The following is an 18,294-nucleotide window of genomic DNA, read 5'->3' on the forward strand; positions in this document are numbered from 1 at the left end:
GCCCTTCCACTCGTAAAAACTCCTTTAAAAGGTAACCCAGTATTAGAGGACCCTTTGCAGGATGTTGAACCCAGATTGAAAACTCCCCCTATTCCAAACAACATTATTGGATGGATAGGGTGTTTTGAAACCCTTGGAAAGACCCGTATGAATCGTCCCTCAATTCTGGATGTCATTAGTCAGGTACCTGCCCTATGCAATTTGCCATCAAAAGATTTCGATAGGATCTCATTGCCGCGCGAGAATAATTACAGAAGGAACAAGTTACTTACCTGTAACTGTTTTCTCCAGCATGGGTCTGGCATGGATTCAGATGCTCATGAATATTCCCATTCGTCAGGCTGGGAATCCTCGGTAAAGAAAAAATCAGTTTCAGTTTCGCTTCTGAACTGTCTTTCTACTAGTAACCAATCACTGGTCTCTGGGTCATACTGCCTGCAGCCAATGACTGCCCTCTACCTAAGCCCCTCCTCTGGCAGCCATCTTCAGATTTGGTAGCACGTAAAGTGGCAGTAGGACCAAGAGAAGAGCCGCAGAGGGGTAGGAGGAAGGGCTTGCATGTGAATCTATGCCAGACCCATGCTGGAGAACAACAGTTACAGGTAAGTAAGTTCTTCCTTCACCAGCATGGGGTCTGGCATGGATTCACATGCTCATGAATACAAGAATACATAGCAGTACACACATGCACAACTACGGGATGGGGCAAGGCTCAACATTAAGCATTTCAACAACTCAACATTAAGCATCTTTTGCTACCTCACCAGGAGAGGGCCTGGATCTCTCCCACTCTTCGTGCGGAGGTGATGGCCACAAGAAACGCTGTCTTCCACGACACGAACTTCAATGGTGCCGATTGCAGAGGCTGGAATGACGGCCCCATGAGCCTGGTCAGCACCACGTTGAGCTCCCTCACCAGGCTCACCTTCAAGCGAACAAGTTGTGCAGCACTGCCTGGCCGACTCTGGACTCCTCCCTGGAATCCCGGTCGACGCAGTAGAATCTCGTGAAGGTGGGCATCGACCTCCATGTAGCAGCCCTGCAGATGTCCAGCAGGGGCACACCAGACAAGAACGCTGTGGTAGCAGCGATCGCTCTGGTTGAATGGGCTCTCGGACAGCCGGGCAACGGTCAGTTTGCCAACCGGTGCAGTGCATGATGCAGCCGGAGAGCCATCTGGAAATAGAAGCCTTCGAGAGGGCTTTCCCTTGGTTCACAGGTCCAAATTTTACAAACAGCTGTGATGTCTTCCGAAGACTCTTCGTGCGGGCCACGTAGAACTTCAGCGCTCTAGCCACATCCAGCGAGTGCAAAGTCTTCTCAGCCGACAAAGAAGGCGACGGGAAGAAAACGGATAACAATAAGGGCTCGTTGAGATGGAAGTCAGACGGCACCTTGGGCATGAAAGAGGGGTACGTCCTCAGCACTACCCTCGTCTCGAAGAATGTCAGGTATGGAGGTTTACAGGAGAGGGCCTGGATCTCTCCCACTCGTCGTGCGGAGGTGATGGCCACAAGAAACGCTGTCTTCCACGACACGAACTTCAATGGTGCCGATTGCAGAGGCTGGAATGACGGCCCCATGAGCCTGGTCAGCACCACGTTGAGCTCCCACACCGGAGCCGGAGCCTTCACCGGCGGGAACAATCGGAACAGTCCTTTCATGAACTATTTCACAAGGCGATGAGAGCACAGAGATGACCGCCCCAGAGTTCTGGTGTAGCGGGAGATAGCCGCCAGATGGATCTTGATGGAGGCATGTGCCAGCCACGCCTTGGCCAGCGATAGCAAGTACGGCAGCACTTGAGTGGCCGTAATCCACAGACGGTTAATCTTCTGTGCACGGCACCAGACAGAGAACCTCTTCCATTTGTGTCCATAGCACTTGAGAGTCGAGGACGCCCTGGCCTTTGCAAGCACCTCCTTGCAGTCCGCCGGGATATCGTACCCTCCGAACTCTAGCTGCAGGAGCCAGGCCTGCAGGCTCAGCGATCCTGGGTCATGATGGAGGATGGCGCCTCCTTCCCTGGCGAGAAGATCCGAGACCGGCGGAAGTTTGACCGGGTGGGGGACGTGGACATGTCCAGAAGGACCAGGAACCAGATCTGCCTCGGCCACGCCGGTGCAACGAGGATCATCCTGCACCGGGACCGTCTGAGTAGACTGATGAGTTGCAGCAGCAATGGCAACAGGGGGGCCGCATACAGGAACAGGCCATCTCAGGTGAATAAGAAGGCATCACCCATGCTCCCCGGCTGGGGAAACCTCCGACACTTGGTGTTCGTCGCCGTCGCGAATAGGTCAATCTGGGGATTGCCCCATCGTCGGAATAGGAGATCCACTTGATCCTGCCGGAGTTCCCACTCGTGGCATGAGCGCAGTTCCCTGCTGAGTGAGTCGGCAATGGTGTTCTTTGTTCCTGCCAGATGGAAGGGCACCGGGAACATCCCTTGGGCAACGGCCCAGTGCCACAGATCCTACGCTTCCTTGGATAGGGCTGGCATCTGGTGCCGCCCTGCTTCCTGATGTAGAACATTGTGATGGTGTTGTCGGTGAAGAACCTCACCACCTTGCCCTTGAGGGACGGAAGGCACGACCTGAGAATCCAGAACACGGCTCGGAGCTCCAGGACGTTGATGTGTAGTGACCGCTCCTCCGAGAGCCAAAGGCCTCTTGTGTGGAGATCTACGGTGTGCGCTCCCCATCCTTCCAGGGAGGTGTCTGTCGTCACCGTTTCCTGATGTGCCGGGGTCTGGAAGTTCATGCCCGCCTCTAGATGTGCGTGGGTGCCCCAACACCGGATCGCTTGGCGGAAAGTCTCATTGATTGAGATTCTTTCTTCGAAGCTGCCCGCCGCTTGCATCCAACGGGCGTCGAGGAACTCATGCAGTGGGAAGCATCCGCAGCCTGCATAGGCGCAAGAGGTAGATGCACGAAGACATCATGCCGAGTAGGGACTTGATGGATCTCACCCTGGCCATGTCCATGGTCAACAGCCGTTGTACCCTGGCCAAGATGGCTTTTGTCCTTTCCTCCGATGGGGAGGCCAATCACGCCACTGTGTGGCGTCTGGCTTCCAGGAACAGGGCATCTTGCGACGGTACCAAGTGGGATTTCACAAAATTGATCGAGAATCCCAGATCCGTGAGCAGTTGGACTGTCTTCGCTGTGTGATCGACGGCGAATTCCCTTGACTTTGCTCGGATGAGCCAATCGTCCAGGTAGGGGTAGACTTGGATCCCCTGCAGGTGCAGCCGCGCCGCCACTAGTGCCAGGCACTTGGTGAAGACCCTGGGTGCCAACTTCACTCCGAAGGGAATGGCCTTGAACTGATAGTGTCGCCCTTGGACAACGCATCGTGGGAACTTTCGATGTCCTTTGAGAATGGGGATGTGGAAGTAGGCATCCTCCAAGTCCAGCGACGATAGAAAGTCACCTTCCTCCAGCTGTCCCAGCATGTACTGGAGGGTGACCATCTAGAATTTCTGGGACTTGATGTACTTGTTTAGACGACGAAGGTCCAGGATGGGTCACCAACTGCCGGTCTTCTTTTGGACACGGAAGTACCGCAAGTACACTCCAGAGCACCGGAGCCTCTTCGGGACGAGTTCCATCGCTCCCTTTTTCAGCATTGCTCGTACCTAAAGAAGTAGCTATGGGACGTGGCTTTCCTTCCTGGCCACAGGTGGTAGACGGGGACACTTTCTTTGGAATTCCAGAGTGTGCCAGTGGGCCAGCGTGTCCAGCACCCAACGATCAGTGGAGATGGACTCCCACACGCTGAAGAATTTCGCCAGCCAGTCTCCCACCGGAGTGCTTCGGTGGGGTCCCAATACTGCGGCCGGTTCAATCCTGCTTTGCTAAGGCCTTGGCCTCCTTGGCGATAACGATGTCCTTCAGCCTTGGTGCAGCCTCTGTAGGCCTCCTGCGACTATGAACGGGCCGCTTGGCGGTATGACGAGGAACCGCCACCAAATCCTTTGCAGGCATCTTGAGACTTGCCTCTGGAGGTCCAAAAGGGTGGCCGTCGCTGATGGAGGGAACCCAAGGCCTGGGCCGTCTCGGTGTCTGCCTTGATGGCCTGCAGTGACTTGTCCACTGCCTCGCCGAAGAGGTTGTTCCTGCCGAAGGGCATGTCCAGTACCCTGGTCTGCACGTCCTGACAGAAATCGGTGGCCTTAAGCCAACCGTGCCGGCGAAGGCAAACGCTGTTGCCCATCTGGCGAAAGCCGGTATCGGCGATGTCCGTGGCCACCGTGATGGCGTGGTCCGAAGCCACCTCTTCTTCCGGCAGGATTTTAAGGGCTTCTGCCCTCTTCTCGTCTGGGAGGAAATTCAGGAGGGAAGCTTTCATGGTCGTTGACGCTGACGAGATGACCCATCGCCCCATGGCGTCCAGCTTCTTCCCCTCGACGTCAGGTGGGGAAGTGGAAGTTGATCCAGTCGCCCCTGCTGATTTCTTCTTGGCCGCTGCGGAGACCACCGAATCTGGGGATCCGGTACTTCTTCTCATACCGATTCCTCTTTGCAGGTGCCGTGGATGGGTTCTTGAGTAGCGATAGTCCTTCATCCCAGATGTCGTCTAATAACGGTACTGAGAGGACGGTCTTGGTCTTGGCCTCCCGTCGCTGGTAGAGGAAACCCTCCTTCTTCTGTTCTTCGGGACAAAGTTTGAAGAGCTCCGAAGCCCTGGTGATCATGGCGTTGAAAGAGACAATTTTGTCGGAGTGGGGGAGTGAGGCCCGGGCAGGAGATGATGGGAGATCCGTCCCGTCGTCATCACCGTCGTCGTCGTCTCCGTTCCCGTCTCGTCCCTCGGTGGAGGGGAAGGAGGTGAGGGCTGGAAAGGAGGGGGAGAATGTATTCACCTCCGCCTGTTTGGTGGCCTTCCCGACGGTCCAGGCGCCGCTGGATCGTCTGCTGGGGTTAAGGGCAACCTCGTCCTTATTTCCGTACACAGGGTCTGGATAGCCATCAAGATTGCTCCAGAGTTGACTTGTGGCATAGGCACCAGTTGCGACGGGAGCGATGGCTGGGGAGTAGGGTCCTCTGTCTCCTCCATGATCTGCGGCTCCTCGTCGGCTCCACCGTCGCCTTCTACGTCCACCTCGTCGGGATCCCTCCCGTACAACCTGACTTCCTCGAACTTCTTGTCCAGGATCTTTGCGACGCCAACCAGCTCATCTTCCGAGGTGGTATCAGTGTCCGTTATGGCTACCGTGCCCCCCCAACTTTCTCCACCCGGGGGTTTCATGGGGGTCTTATCGATAGGCTGAAAAGAGGATTCCCTCCGGGGTGGCAGGGAAACTCTAGGCCCGGAAGTCGCCTCCACTGGGGTAGCCTCCGCAGGCTTCGCCAGGGCCACCACGACTCCTTCGATCGAGGCCTTAGCCGGGTTAATCAGGGCATTTGTGACTTTGGGCGTGCCGGAGGCCTTCACCTTGGGGAGGGTCACTGACTCGCTCCCCCTCTGCCTCTGTCAGGTTCGACCAGGGCTTCTCCTGAAGCTTACCCGGGTTCTCCGACTTCCTCTTCACCGAGCCAGAGCATTGGCTCGTGGTTGATGATGTCGGTGACATTGCGCCCTGCCTGGCAGCCAAGGAGCCCGAACCATCGGAGCTCCTGGTGCCCACGGAGTCGCTGTGCTTTGCCTTTTGTTGTGCCGCCGGAGCACCCTCAAAGGTCTTAGAAGACCACTCAGACTTTTCCCCTCCAGCCAGTTGGTGAGCCGAACGCTGCGATCCTTCATTGTCCGTTCGGACATATTCTTACAAAAAGCACAGTCCTTCTCCACGTGCTATTTGTCATCATGAAGGCAGTAGAGGCACCGAGAGTGCTCATCTTCCTTGAAGACATTCTTTAATCACCATCCAGGGCAGCTCCTGAACAGCTTGTATACAATCTTCGTGTTTCCTTTGTCCTGGGCCATGTCCACGCGGGGTAGGCCTCAAAGATCGTCCAGAATCCTCCAAGAAGCGAAAACTCGACAAAATTCGCCCTTGAGGGGCGTAGAAAAATTCCAAAACGGGTCCCTGTTGATCGGAAGTAGAATCGGTGGAGCTTGAGGGCCGACTGACCAAAAAAATAAGAGTAAACTCTTTGAAAAATCGCAACATGCAGTAAAAGCTCGAGAGCTATAGCACGAGGATCCCAACACTTGAATGTGCAGTAAAAATCTGCAGATGGCTGCCAGAGGAGGGACTTAGGTAGAGGGCAGTCATTGGCTGGGGGCAGTATGACCCAGAGACCAGTGATTGGTTACTAGTAGAAAGACAGTTCAGAAACGAAACTGAAACTGATTTTTTCTTTACCGAGGACTCCCAGCCTGACGACCGGGAATATTCATGAGCATGTGAATCCATGCCAGACCCCATGCTGGAGAATGTTAAGTTACTTAACTTCACCAATTATTCAAAAACTGCTATGGTTTCACAGGTCTGATCTATTTGATCTAGGATATGAATTCCACCAGTTTGAAACCGAACCTGATGCCCTGGAATTTCTTGATTTCCAGGACCCGGAAATAGAAAGGGAGAACAACCATAACAAACCAGGTATTGGTGCTGACCAAGGACTCGATTTAAATATTGCAAAGCTCTTGTCTATGGCAAGGTCCATTAAAGACTGGTCCTGGGTGGAGACTTGTTAGGGAGAATTCTCATTCTATGGCTAATTTCCCTTACCTAGTGAGTCCCTCAGCAGCTTTGCTGGATTTCTGGGGTTTATGTTTTCCACTTGGTAAGAGTGTGAACCTTTTTCCCACTCTTACAGTGTATATTTGTGTGTGTTGTACTTTAGTGCTCATGGGCTATGGAGTCTCACCAACTCCCTAGGCATCATCTTTTTATTTTGTGTGTTACAAGGCACCTTCAGTGTAGTAGCACAGGGTTGTCGTTTAGACTTCCCACTGATTCCATTTTTCTGGGGCTGACTACTGTCCCCCAGAAACATGTAAAGTTGCCATTAACTTGTCACATTTACCACAGATCCAGTACACCCCATCTTACATGGAGTAATGGAAAGGGTTAACTACTATCCCTTTTTATCTGTGTCTCTTGGAGCGTTGTTTCACTCCCTTAACACCAAGACTTGGCTGGTGGCAGTGGTAGCTACCCTAACTTTTCTACCGCGGTTATATTATATAACGTGGTAATGTTTTAGGCTAAAATAGTAGCCTCGAACATGAAACCCGCTTGACCATATTGGTTTTAATTTGGCTCGGTTGGGTTTTGTCGCCATTTCTTCTTGTTAAAAGCTTTCTTGTGTTTTACTTTGCGCGGCAAACCAGGTTTGCCCCCTTTGTTCACTGCCGTTTGGCGGGCTTCTCTCGAGAAGACCTCTTTTTGGCGTCCGGGTGTCTAGGTGGGCTGAATGTGAGGGAGGGGTGTAGTCACCCCCTGCACAGGGTCTCCTTGGAGACCCAAGTCGCACTTTGTATTGATTGGCTAAGGTGGTTGTCTGAGCTGGACAACCCCCTGCTGAGTGATTGACAGCCAGGCTGTGTGAATGGGGGATTTTGGCATAAAAGGCAGGACTCTTGGGCTGGAAGTCAGAGTCGCCACTGGAACTGCAAGGAACCGAAGAGAAGCGGAGAAGAAGACGGCTGCTCCAATCCCGAGTCCAGGTGAAGCCCTGCTGCAGCCCCGAGCTATCTACGTTTCAACAAAAAGAGAAGACCCAGTCCGGAGTCTTCTTCCCTTGAGCCTGGTGGGATCAACCAGCTCACCTTTCTTCAGCCAGAGAATCCTCTCCTGGGTCGAAATCACTGCACAGTGCTTTAGTGGTCAGGATAGCCATCAGAAGAGCCCTCTCCTGAATTTAAGGAGCGCACCTTTTATTCATCATTGCCTTTTCTGCTGCTGGCCTCATCCCTTGGTAGTGCAGATCGCTCCAGACATCATCCTTCTTCTCCCCACGACTGAAGCTCCAGGAACCGTGAGTCTGTAGGAACTACCAGGAACAACTGCCGTGGCTCCAGCTTTCTTCAGCGGAATAAGGTACTGTGCACCTTTGGTCGTTCTCCGTGTCCGACCTTGAGGAATCGGGGTGAACCCTTTTCTTCCACGGAGGCTTGTCCTTTCTTTCCTCTTATAACTTTTGCCTCTTTTTGACAATATCTAAGTACTCCTGGCATCTTGAATCTCAAACTGTTCTTAACGTGTGATCCTCGACAACAGAGCATCTGCTCCCGTGACACTGGCGCAGGCCTATTGACTTTATTTGCATCCTAAAGCGAGTCTTCTGATTCCATTGCCTTGACAAAAGTATTGCCTAATCTTTTTCCTAACTATTCCCTGATTTTAATTCTTTGTGCTAATTGTGTTTGACTTCGGTAACATTTCTTTCCACGGGTACGCGTTTATTTAGTAAGACTGAACTGTCATTACTGTCAAAAAACTATCGCATATGTACCGCCAGTAACGTCTTTGTTTCACAACACGGGTCTGTCAAATCCTAATATACTTACCTTGAATTTCCCTAAACAAGAGGAATTGGCTGTGTGTAGTGTATTTACAGTGTGATTTGATTTAATAGAAGTGAAGTGTTTTATGAACAGATGGTTTAAAAATAAATGTACTTATATTTTTTACCTGAAACCGTGAGTCAGTGTTTGCTTGAGTCACAGTAACTGTAGTCCTTTGTGTAATCTCTACTACTGCTCATTTGCTCTTGAGATAAGTCTGGCTGCTCCGCTACTGCTACCACTCTAACTGTGTAGTACAGGCTTGTTTCAAAGGTGAAATTGTACTACCACCTGTAGTCTTAATCTTGTGTAGTGGTCCCTAAGGGCACTGCCCAGGATTCTGCCCAACAGTGAGCCTGGCTGTAAGTTTTGGGTGCGGATCTTGTTGAAACTGATAAGGATTTAGCTGCTTGGGAGCTATTCTTTTTGTTGTCGAGTTCCTCATCTGTTGTCGAGTGGAAAAAGTCACCCCCCTCAAATGGCAGGTCGAGGATGCGTTCCTGCACATCTGTGTTGGTGGCGATACAGATGGCTCTGCCCAAGGTGTCGATGTGCGCCACAGTAGACTCCCTGATATCCTGGGCCACAATTTTCGCCTCTGCAAAACCTGCCTAGAACTGTGCCTGGCTGTGGTCAGGAATTTCTGGAAGGAAGTCTGCAATCTCCCACCACAGCTTTTGATTAACAGCAGCCAACATGGCATCGCCATTGGCCTGACGCAGGTGGAGCGTAGCATTAGAGTAGACCTTCTTGCCAAACTACTCCAGCAACTTTTCCTCCTTCCCCAGAAGTGCAGAACGGGTGCAGCTGTAGAAGACTACGGTTTGGAATATAGTGATGCTGCTGCTATAACAGGAATGTAGCTGGGGGTGCACGGACAATAAGAGTGAATCCCACTCTGTCTGCCTGTATTTGGCGTCCAGGCGTTTGTTGGTAGGTTGAGTGGAGTGTGATTTGACCCAGCCCTTTTTGGCTAAGGATTCCACATCCTTCTGAAGAGGGATGCCAGTTCTCGTGGGAGGACGAAGTGTGAGCACTCCGACCAGGTCCCCTGCTTTGGGTTGCTCAGCCTGCAGCAGAGGGATGCCTAGGTTGCTTAGCCAGGCCTGCCAGCCTCATCGTGTCCAGATCCTCCTCTTCGTCCGTGTCCCCCGCTGTGTCCTGCAGGTCTGGGGATGAGGAAGAGTGCTGGGCGCGGGCAGCTGTGGCGTGCTGACTGGCAGTGCTGGGGGCTGCGCCTCCGTGATTGGAGCGGGTGTGGTAGCCAGGGTCTGAGCTGGAACCAAAGCATGGACCCCAGTTGAAGCTTGAGGCAGTACCGGCAGCAGCATGTCCCTGATTACCCCCCTGAGGATGGTGCCCATCTGTGTCAATCTCATGAGGGTGAGGATCTTCTCGAATAACCTATCCTTGCAAGCAGGTGGAGCGCCTGAGGGAGTAGGAGCTGGGCCCTGAGGCTGCGAGTGTCCTTGGCGGACCCTGCGCGCAAAATTGGGGAATGCGTACTTCCCCAGCTAAATGGAAGAATAACACGAGGACCAGATAACAGGCGTTGCCCAATCCCATCTGGATGTGCACTCCACTGCCTGATCTCTGAACAGATAAGGCACCAGGTGAGCTGCCATTTTTTCCTGCTACTTGCCACGTGTCAAAGGCATGATGCTTGCTGAGCTGGGTCCAGTCTCCACCTGCACGCTGAATAGCAAAGGTTCGGACCTTCCCTGTAACTCAGGTAGAGACCCGAGAGGTGGAGTGCCCTTGGCGATGGTGCTGCCTACAGGTGCCCCCTCGGACATGAGCCTGGTACCCGGGCAAAAAACCCTTGGGTCGGAGCCCGGTAATAGAGCCTTGCAGACCCTCAGTTGTGGGACCGCTAGGATCTTGCAACCCCTCGGGCCAGTAGCTGCAGGGTCCCTTTTGATTGGTTGCTTCCCGAGGAAGGAGTTGCCCTTATGGGGTGAGAGGAGAACACAGCACCTACCTTGGGCCTGGTCTTCCTCATCACGTATGCTTTGATGTCCTCTGTAGGTGATCTTTCGAAGAGCTCTCTCCCTCTGGCCAACCGATTCTTCAGAGCACGTGGGGTCAAGGCATAGCACACAGAACAGCTGTCCCAGCCGTTTTCTGGGCCAAGGCACCGGAGGCAGAGTGCGCGAGGGTGTTAGGGAGAATTCTCTGTAAAGGCTAATTTCCCAAACCTAGTGAGTCCCACAGCAGCTTTGCTGGATTTTTGGGGTTTAATTTTTTCTCCTGCTAAGAGTGAGACTCTTTTTCTCCCACTCTTAGGCATGATTTGAGAATGTCCTTTGACTTTGTAATGTGTTTTATGGGTTATGGGATCTTTTACTCCAAAGGGCTTCATGTGTTTTTGGTATATGTGTTACACAGCACCCTCAGTGCAGTAACATAGGGGTGTCATAGTGACCCCCAAACATAGACTCCATACCCTGGGACTGACTACTGTCTCCCAGGGCATGTAAAGTCACCATTGACTTTACTAGTCTTAAATTGTGAACAGAACCAGTACAAACCATCATACTGTGGAAGTACTGGTAGGGGTAATTCCATTGCCCCTGGGTCTGTTTTTCAAGAGGGCACTGTCCAGTCCCCCCTTGTCGAGTTTCTGGCTGGTGGCAGTGGTTACCACGCGAAATATTCCACCGGAATATTTCCTATGGGATTTTCCCATTCATTTTAAACGCACCACTTTTTTGGTGCAATGTTAAAGATACCGCCAGGTTATTTATTTAATATTTATTCCCCGGTTGGGTCTTTTTGCCAGGACTCGGTTTTAAAATGGCGTTTGTGTTCGCCTCTGTAATTCCAACCCAAGTCGAGCCCTTTGTTCCACTTTTGGCAGGCTTCTGCACAGAAGCCTCCAAAAGTGGTGCCACTCTGTCTGGGTCTACAGGATGTGTAGGAGGGGGGAATAGACACCCTGGACTGAGTTGCCTTGGCAACTCAAGTCGCACTCTTGTGTGATTGGCCCAGTGGTGAGCCGCCCGGTTCACCACTTAGCATGTTTGATTGACAGCTAGGCTGATGAATGGGGGTTTTGCTGCATAAAAGCAGGGCTTTGGGGACTTGGACTTCAGAAGTCGCCACAGGACCTAAAGAATCCGAAGAGGGGAGAAGCTGAGCCATCTACAACGACGGCACCACCGGTGGAGCCCTGCTGTACGAAACTCACCACTTTCCCGACGACAGAGAAGATCTTCTTCCAGGAGAGTCTTCTTCCCTTTGAGCTGGTGGGACCAACCAGTTCGCCTTTTTCGCCTTCCTGGATTATCTCATGGTCGAATCGCCCGTGCCATGCACCCTGGTGGCCGGATAGCCACGCTTCACCACTACCGCGAATAAAAGTGTAGTACCTTTTAACCGGGAAACCCTGCGGCTGGTTTCTTCCCTGGAAGTGCAACGACCTCCAGCTTTCCTCCACGTCGAGATCTTCTCTTCCCCTGGACGAAGCACCGACTTGCACCCGCCGCCAGGAACAACTGCCCCCGCTGGAGCTTTCTCATCATTTCAGGTACTGTGTCCCGCCTGGTCTCCCTTGCAACAGACCGTCTAAGGTGTCCCGTAAATCCTTGACTATCTATCCTGGGGTGACCTCGGACCTGTTAACATTACCTTTCTAACTTGATCCAACCTCTTTTTGACTTTCCTGCAAAGGCTTTTAGTGCATTTCCACTGTGTGATCTTGGGCACATTCCACCTTGCTGTCTCCAAGAGTGGGCCTAGCCTATGAACTTTTTGCTCTACAGTAGACCCTGCCTTTCTTGACTTGCTGTAGTTCTTTAAAAGTGTTGGTATTGTGTGTTTTTCCTATTTCTGCCTTTTCTCTCCCTTTTAAAATAATTATTGGAGTGTCATCTATGGTTACGCGCTCACCTCTGTTTTGCTAAATAAGTGGTGTATTAACCTAGACTTGTCAAATAATTAATTAGGGAGGTGTATATATTTCTAGTGACTGTGTTTGAACTTGCTTGACATATTAGTGCCAGTGTATTTTTACAAGTATGTTTTTAAATAATTATATACTTTTATAACAAAGCTCTGATCAGTGTTTGCTTGTACTACTGTATTTTTCGCCCTATTGTGTATACTCTATGTACTGCCTAACTCTTCTTGAAAGAAGTCTGACTGCTCAGCCACAGCTACCAGGTAAATCTGGGTGGTACAGACTGCTACCAATTGGGTTTACTGCTAACACCTGTAGTCTTAAACTTTTTGCAGTGGTCTCTAAGGGAACTGCACAGGTTTCTGCCTAACGGAGGCAGAGTGCGCGAGGGCCGGATGTTGGGAAGGAACCCTCGCAGGCTGGACACCTACTGAAACCCGCCGTCGTCGACATGCGCCGGGGAAGGAGAGTGGCACCAGAGGACAGAGCATTACCTGACAGTTGGAAGAAAAAGAAATAAAAACAGAGACTATCGTCTTCTGGGAAAGAGCACGTGGAATTACAAGGTGGGAGGCCTAACCCAGGAGTGCTGGTGAAAGCGTTCTGTTCCCGTAAACGCAGAAAAGAGGACTGAAGAGTGACGCCGGTGGGTGGAGTCAGGGGTGCACATGCTCCTAGGGCCACGCCCCCACATACAACTACATTTAAAGGGCAAGACAATTTTTTCTGATGAAAAGGGTTGTTTCCCGTCCCTAGCGAGGGACGCCCATACAGTATGGAGGAAAGGGGACGGAGGTAGGAGTAAATGGGTTTAAATATATATTTTTTACAATGCTATGCTCAACAGTATTTTATTACATTTCTTCCAATTGCATTTTTAGTTGGCTTCAATAAGTGAAAAATAAAGTTAATGGAACTAAATATTATAAACCAATTTCATTAATTATTGGTACTTTTTTTTTAACCTTTCTCAATTTTAGGTTTTTCCTTTTCATTTAAATTATTCTTTCACAGCCTTCATTAGCCTTGTGTCAAGTTGTCTCATAACTATTCTCTTGTACACATCACTGACTATTAATTCAATTATTTCCAAAAGATATACATTATCACAAAGTAGAACCAGCATTAAATCAGTACAAAAATATGATAAAAACATCAACAATAAAAAAATCAAGTATATCCCCAAGTGTTGTCTATACACGCACGTGCTGATATGGGAAACATCCTTATAACAGTGTCCGGTTATAAAATTGAAAAAGGTAAAAAATGTATAAATAATTAAATTGGTTTATAATATTTATTTCCATGAACTTTGTCATTAATTAAAGCCAACTAAAAATGCGGTAAGATACTGTAGGGCATATCATTGTAACAAATCACATAAAATATATTCCCGCTAAACATTAAAATTACCATACCTGAATGAGATCTGTAGTTTTGATATAGTTGATAAATCCTCTTTGGCTTCCGAACAACACAATATTTGTCCTTGGCGCAATGAATGCTCGCATAATGAAATAAAGAACGAAGGTCACTGAAACGGAAGGAAACTCCTTTCATTATGCTCTGTGCTGTGTCGCCGGTGAGGAACATCGAGTTAGGATCATTGATGCATCTCATCAGAAGAGCTAGCTCTGCCTGAGTAAAGTCCTGAATCTCATCGCCATAAAGTTCATGAATGGACCATGGAAGCTCCTCCAGCTTCCAAAGCCTTTGAGACAAATTGAACAGGAAATCCTCTTCATCAAAGTATCCTCTCTGTGACTTCAGTTGCTGATAGACACAAAACAGGCGATAGATTTCTTTTCTATCTTCCTGAAAGTTTGGAGCCCTCTTGCGCCCTAACTTAATGTACTGATCTTCTGAAAGTCTTCCACGGGGGCAGCTTAGAGCTTCAAAAGATCCTCTAAGGAAAGATTTGATCTCTTTCCAAACCAATGCAGCATTGTATAGAGATTTGCCTTTCACCATTTTTGGCCATAGTTCATTGGCAAAAACATCAAAGGTCACATAAACACGTGGATCAGTTTCTTTTCCATGGGTTTCAGAGACCTTTTCCTCCTCCTCATAGTCTGTTTCATTGTCACCTTCATCATCATCATCTAACAGATCAGGTAGAAGCAATTCATCACCTGTGGACCAGCCAGCAATGTTCCTTTTGAGACTTCCATCATCGTTTCTCAGAAAGAAAGGATCTGGCATTGATGCATCGAGTAAAAGCAACAACTGTTTTGAGGTGGCAAACAGTGGAAAGTTCTCATCCTTTAGGTCCTGCAGCCTGTAGACTGTAGGTTCAACTGGCTTAAAATGACTGGTAGCTTTAGTAGATTTACTTAGCTCAACAAAATTCCTTTGAACCTCTTGACATAGAACATGGTTTTTAGTAATAAAGATCTGGTGGAAATGTTCCAATTTGTCTTCCTTGTTACAGTTTTCCTCAAGGGAAGACAGTTCTTCTACAGAAGAACAACGTCTTTCATCCTGAACTTCTTGCTCAGCATCATCATCATCTGAGCTGTCATTTGAGTCTGATTCATCACTTGTTTCTGTAGTATCAATTGCGTCTTCATCCTCTGTACTTTCACCTTCAGCAATACTTTCTTGCTTTCTTCGATGCCAAGTCTGCCTTGCAAGCCAAGGGCCACCAACAGACTCTGCTTTTTCCCAGTATGAATGGAACTTCTTCCATAATCTATATAGGCAACATGTAGTCTTCCCTGTTCCACTGCGGCCAATTAAAATGATGGCTTCCATGGGTTTAGGATTCAGGTCAATTACTGCATATTCCAGTTCACCAACTCTGAAGGGATATTCAACAGTAGAATTAATTTCACTTATTATATTAAGGGCCATGTTGGTACTGAAGCTATGGAATTTCATTATGTTAAACTCAGTTTCCACCGCGCTTGCTGGTGGAAAATAATCTGGTATGATAAGATTTCTGGGTTTTTCCAGTTCCACATCTTCAATATAATATTGAGGAAAGCGTGTTTGTACATTAATGCTGGAGGATTGCTGAGTTTTACTTATGCCCTTCAGCTTCTTCCGCAAAATACAGGACAAGCCACGGTTGTACGCACTACAAATATGCTCTATTGCATGGTTTAACTTGTTGTGATCGAGAATAATGTCCCATATTCGTATGATTTCTGTGTAAACCCTGCCAGACTTTTCCACAGAGCACATGGATTGCTCCGTCTCTATGATCTTTTCTGGGTCCTCACTACAGCGAGGTGAGAAGTCAATGGCAAGCTCCCACAGCATCCTTGCACCTTTGTCTAATTTGGCTTCATACAACTGTATGTCGCAGTTTAAATATTTCAAGCGCTTCTGAAGACTCTGCACCCAATCACCATTTCCAAGTTGTTGCACCACCAAGATAATTTTCTTCTTCATATAGTGGGGTATGAACTTGCTTCCCAACTTTTTCAGTGCTTCTGATGTACACTCTATCTCCCATGCCATGCAATCAAAGTCCTGCAAATTGGCTATGTCATCCTCGTCCTCTTGTTCACCTTCTCGATCATTGACGGGTGATATTTCTAGTTCACAATGCACATCCTCAACAGCCACAGCAGCAATTTTAGTGCATAAAACATTAGTGCAAGCTGATGTTTCGGTTCCAAACTCGTTTAAGGGTTTGTTTCCCACCACTGAAGTGCACGCCATCAACGGAGAATACTTTGGTACTTCAGGTGTTCCCATCTGTGGTTTACGCAATTCAAGAAGCTTGACCAAGTCTGTGATCCTTTGAGCAAGGTTTTCTCTGAGAGTCAAAGGCCTAATTTCATCTCTTAGATTAATATTGCTACAGGGACCATTTTGCACTTTACTCTTGTCCACGGAAACATTACAAGCATTTGGTTTGTCACTATGTGTTTTAATCTCAATGTTCGAAGTGGATAGAGCCTTAGAGGCGGCTTTGGATGGTTTTGATAATGGGGTTTCCTCAGTGGCGATAGACCTTACAGGCAGAATAGCAGGTTGCTTTTTTCTGGCCTCACGTACGGCCTTCTCCCACGTAATAAGACGTTGATCATTCTTTTTTATCCTGTGCCTTACATCTTTCCCCAGTTTATTTGTCAAAGTCAAATTAATTTCAAATTTTGCTAAGATGTCTAGGGCGCGCTTAAAATTTGTGGCACTACCGTTCTGAAACAAAATGTGCATTACAGTGTTTCCATGTTTATCTTGAGTATTCGGGTCCAGGTATGGAAACTCTGAAGGCTTCGAACAGTACAACTCAAGTAGATAGTTCAGTATGTTCAGTCCAATCTCACCTAAAATAAATTAAACAATATTAGAACATCTTCAAAGCGCAATAACTTAGTCTTACATGTGCACAGTACTAAAGAAAACATTAAAACAAAACAGTACTTTAAAAACTAAAAACATGAAGGAAAAAACCCAGGGTTCGCTCCTTTTTGTTTTGTACATTTAAGTCAGTAGCCAGTTACTAATAGCACACATTAGCAGCCGTAGACGGGCGAGCAGCTATCAGGTAAAGATCACGGTTGAATCTACCCAACGGTATAAGCCTGTGTTTGAGCAAGCTGTTAGCTGTGAATTCCCTTATAAAAACTAAATTTACCTTTTTTAGGATGCTATCATCTATCCCTCTGGTGCCGGCATCTGCTTCTCTCCATCATTCTTTAGTGCGATGGAAATGGAAGAGAGGCAGCTCCGTCAGGACCCATCTGCCATTTCCATGGTTGGAACCCCCTCCCAAGGAATACAATATTATGAGCTCACGCCGGTTGTAAACAGAGTAAGTAATGGGATAACAACTTCCCTGGCAGGTGAGATCACAATGGTAACGACTTGCCACCTTTGTATGCCTCTGGCCCATCAACACAGGTGGATGTGGCATGCCAGGGAAGGCTTAGTTGCCCAACTATTGCTAGCACTACATAGTCAACAGTACCTGGATAAATCATGGTTCAAGCCAAACCTTGAATACATTAATCTCATATAAACAATGCAGGTGCAACTACTCACAAATACAAAATGCATATTTCGCATCTTTCCGGGAAAAAGCAGATTTCTCAAAGATAATTTTTTTAAAATTCTCTGAGAATATTCTAATTCTTTCACAGATTATGTACATTTTGTAAATTCCCTACAAATTTGCTTGTAAGCCGATGGAGAGGAACGAGCACACAGGCTCTGTTTGACAAAAATAGGACTTTTTTCTCAAAACAGCACGAAAAATGTAAAATAGCTCACGGAGCAAAACCCGAGGACTCCAAACACTTGAACGGGCGGTAAAAATCTGAAGATGGCTGCCAGAGAAGGGGCTTAGGGAGAGGGCAGTCATTGTGATTGGTTTAGAAGAGAAATACAGTTTGTAATTGAAAGTGAAACTGTGGATTCCCGGCCTGACGACAGGGAATATTCATAAGCATGTGAATTCATGCCAGACCCCATGCTGGAGAATATGTACATTTTGTAAATTCCCTACACATTTTCTCTGTACCCATCACATTTCTGACTCATCCTGTACTTTCAGGGAGATAGAAAGCCTGCATTATAATAAATAATGGAAGGATGAATGAATCGTATAAGGCAGTGCAGGAGCAGAAACTATCAGGCATGTTTTCCTGACATTAAGGCAAGCTGGACAAAAACAAATATAACTGCAGTTTGATGTAGCTTGTGCTGTACTTTTTAGAATTAAATTGAGAAATAGTAACAAGAATATTCCCAGTAATTTCTGAAGATTTTCAGGTTTCCCCATACAGGTCTGACCTTTTATTCCTTCATACATTTGAAAAATACACCCACAGATTTTCATATATTTTCCATTATGCTTGGAATGCCTCTAGAAATGGCCCACCCAAAAATGTATGTATATTCTTGGATTAACGTTTTCTGTTAAGATTATCTAATTTATCCCACGCTTTAATGAAATGTTTAATACAAGGAGTTTA

The 18,294-nt window shown here is 48.3% G+C and overlaps 1 protein-coding gene across 4 annotated transcripts in view; it reads right to left on the reverse strand.

The window, feature by feature from the left end:
* The window catches only part of TRANK1 (tetratricopeptide repeat and ankyrin repeat containing 1), a 2,632,183-nt gene that overhangs the window by 1,118,436 nt on the left and 1,495,453 nt on the right, over window positions 1-18,294 (reverse strand). For all 4 annotated transcript variants that reach the window (XM_069613200.1, XM_069613201.1, XM_069613199.1 and 1 more), the window contains one exon: window positions 13,783-16,644. In XM_069613200.1, coding sequence (XP_069469301.1) covers window positions 13,783-16,644 — 2,862 coding nt within the window. The remainder of the gene's footprint in view (window positions 1-13,782; window positions 16,645-18,294) is intronic.

Source organism: Ambystoma mexicanum, chromosome 5p (genome assembly GCF_040938575.1).
Source record: "Ambystoma mexicanum isolate Mex_15411 chromosome 5p, UKY_AmexF1_1, whole genome shotgun sequence".
Classification (NCBI taxonomy): domain Eukaryota; kingdom Metazoa; phylum Chordata; class Amphibia; order Caudata; family Ambystomatidae; genus Ambystoma; species Ambystoma mexicanum.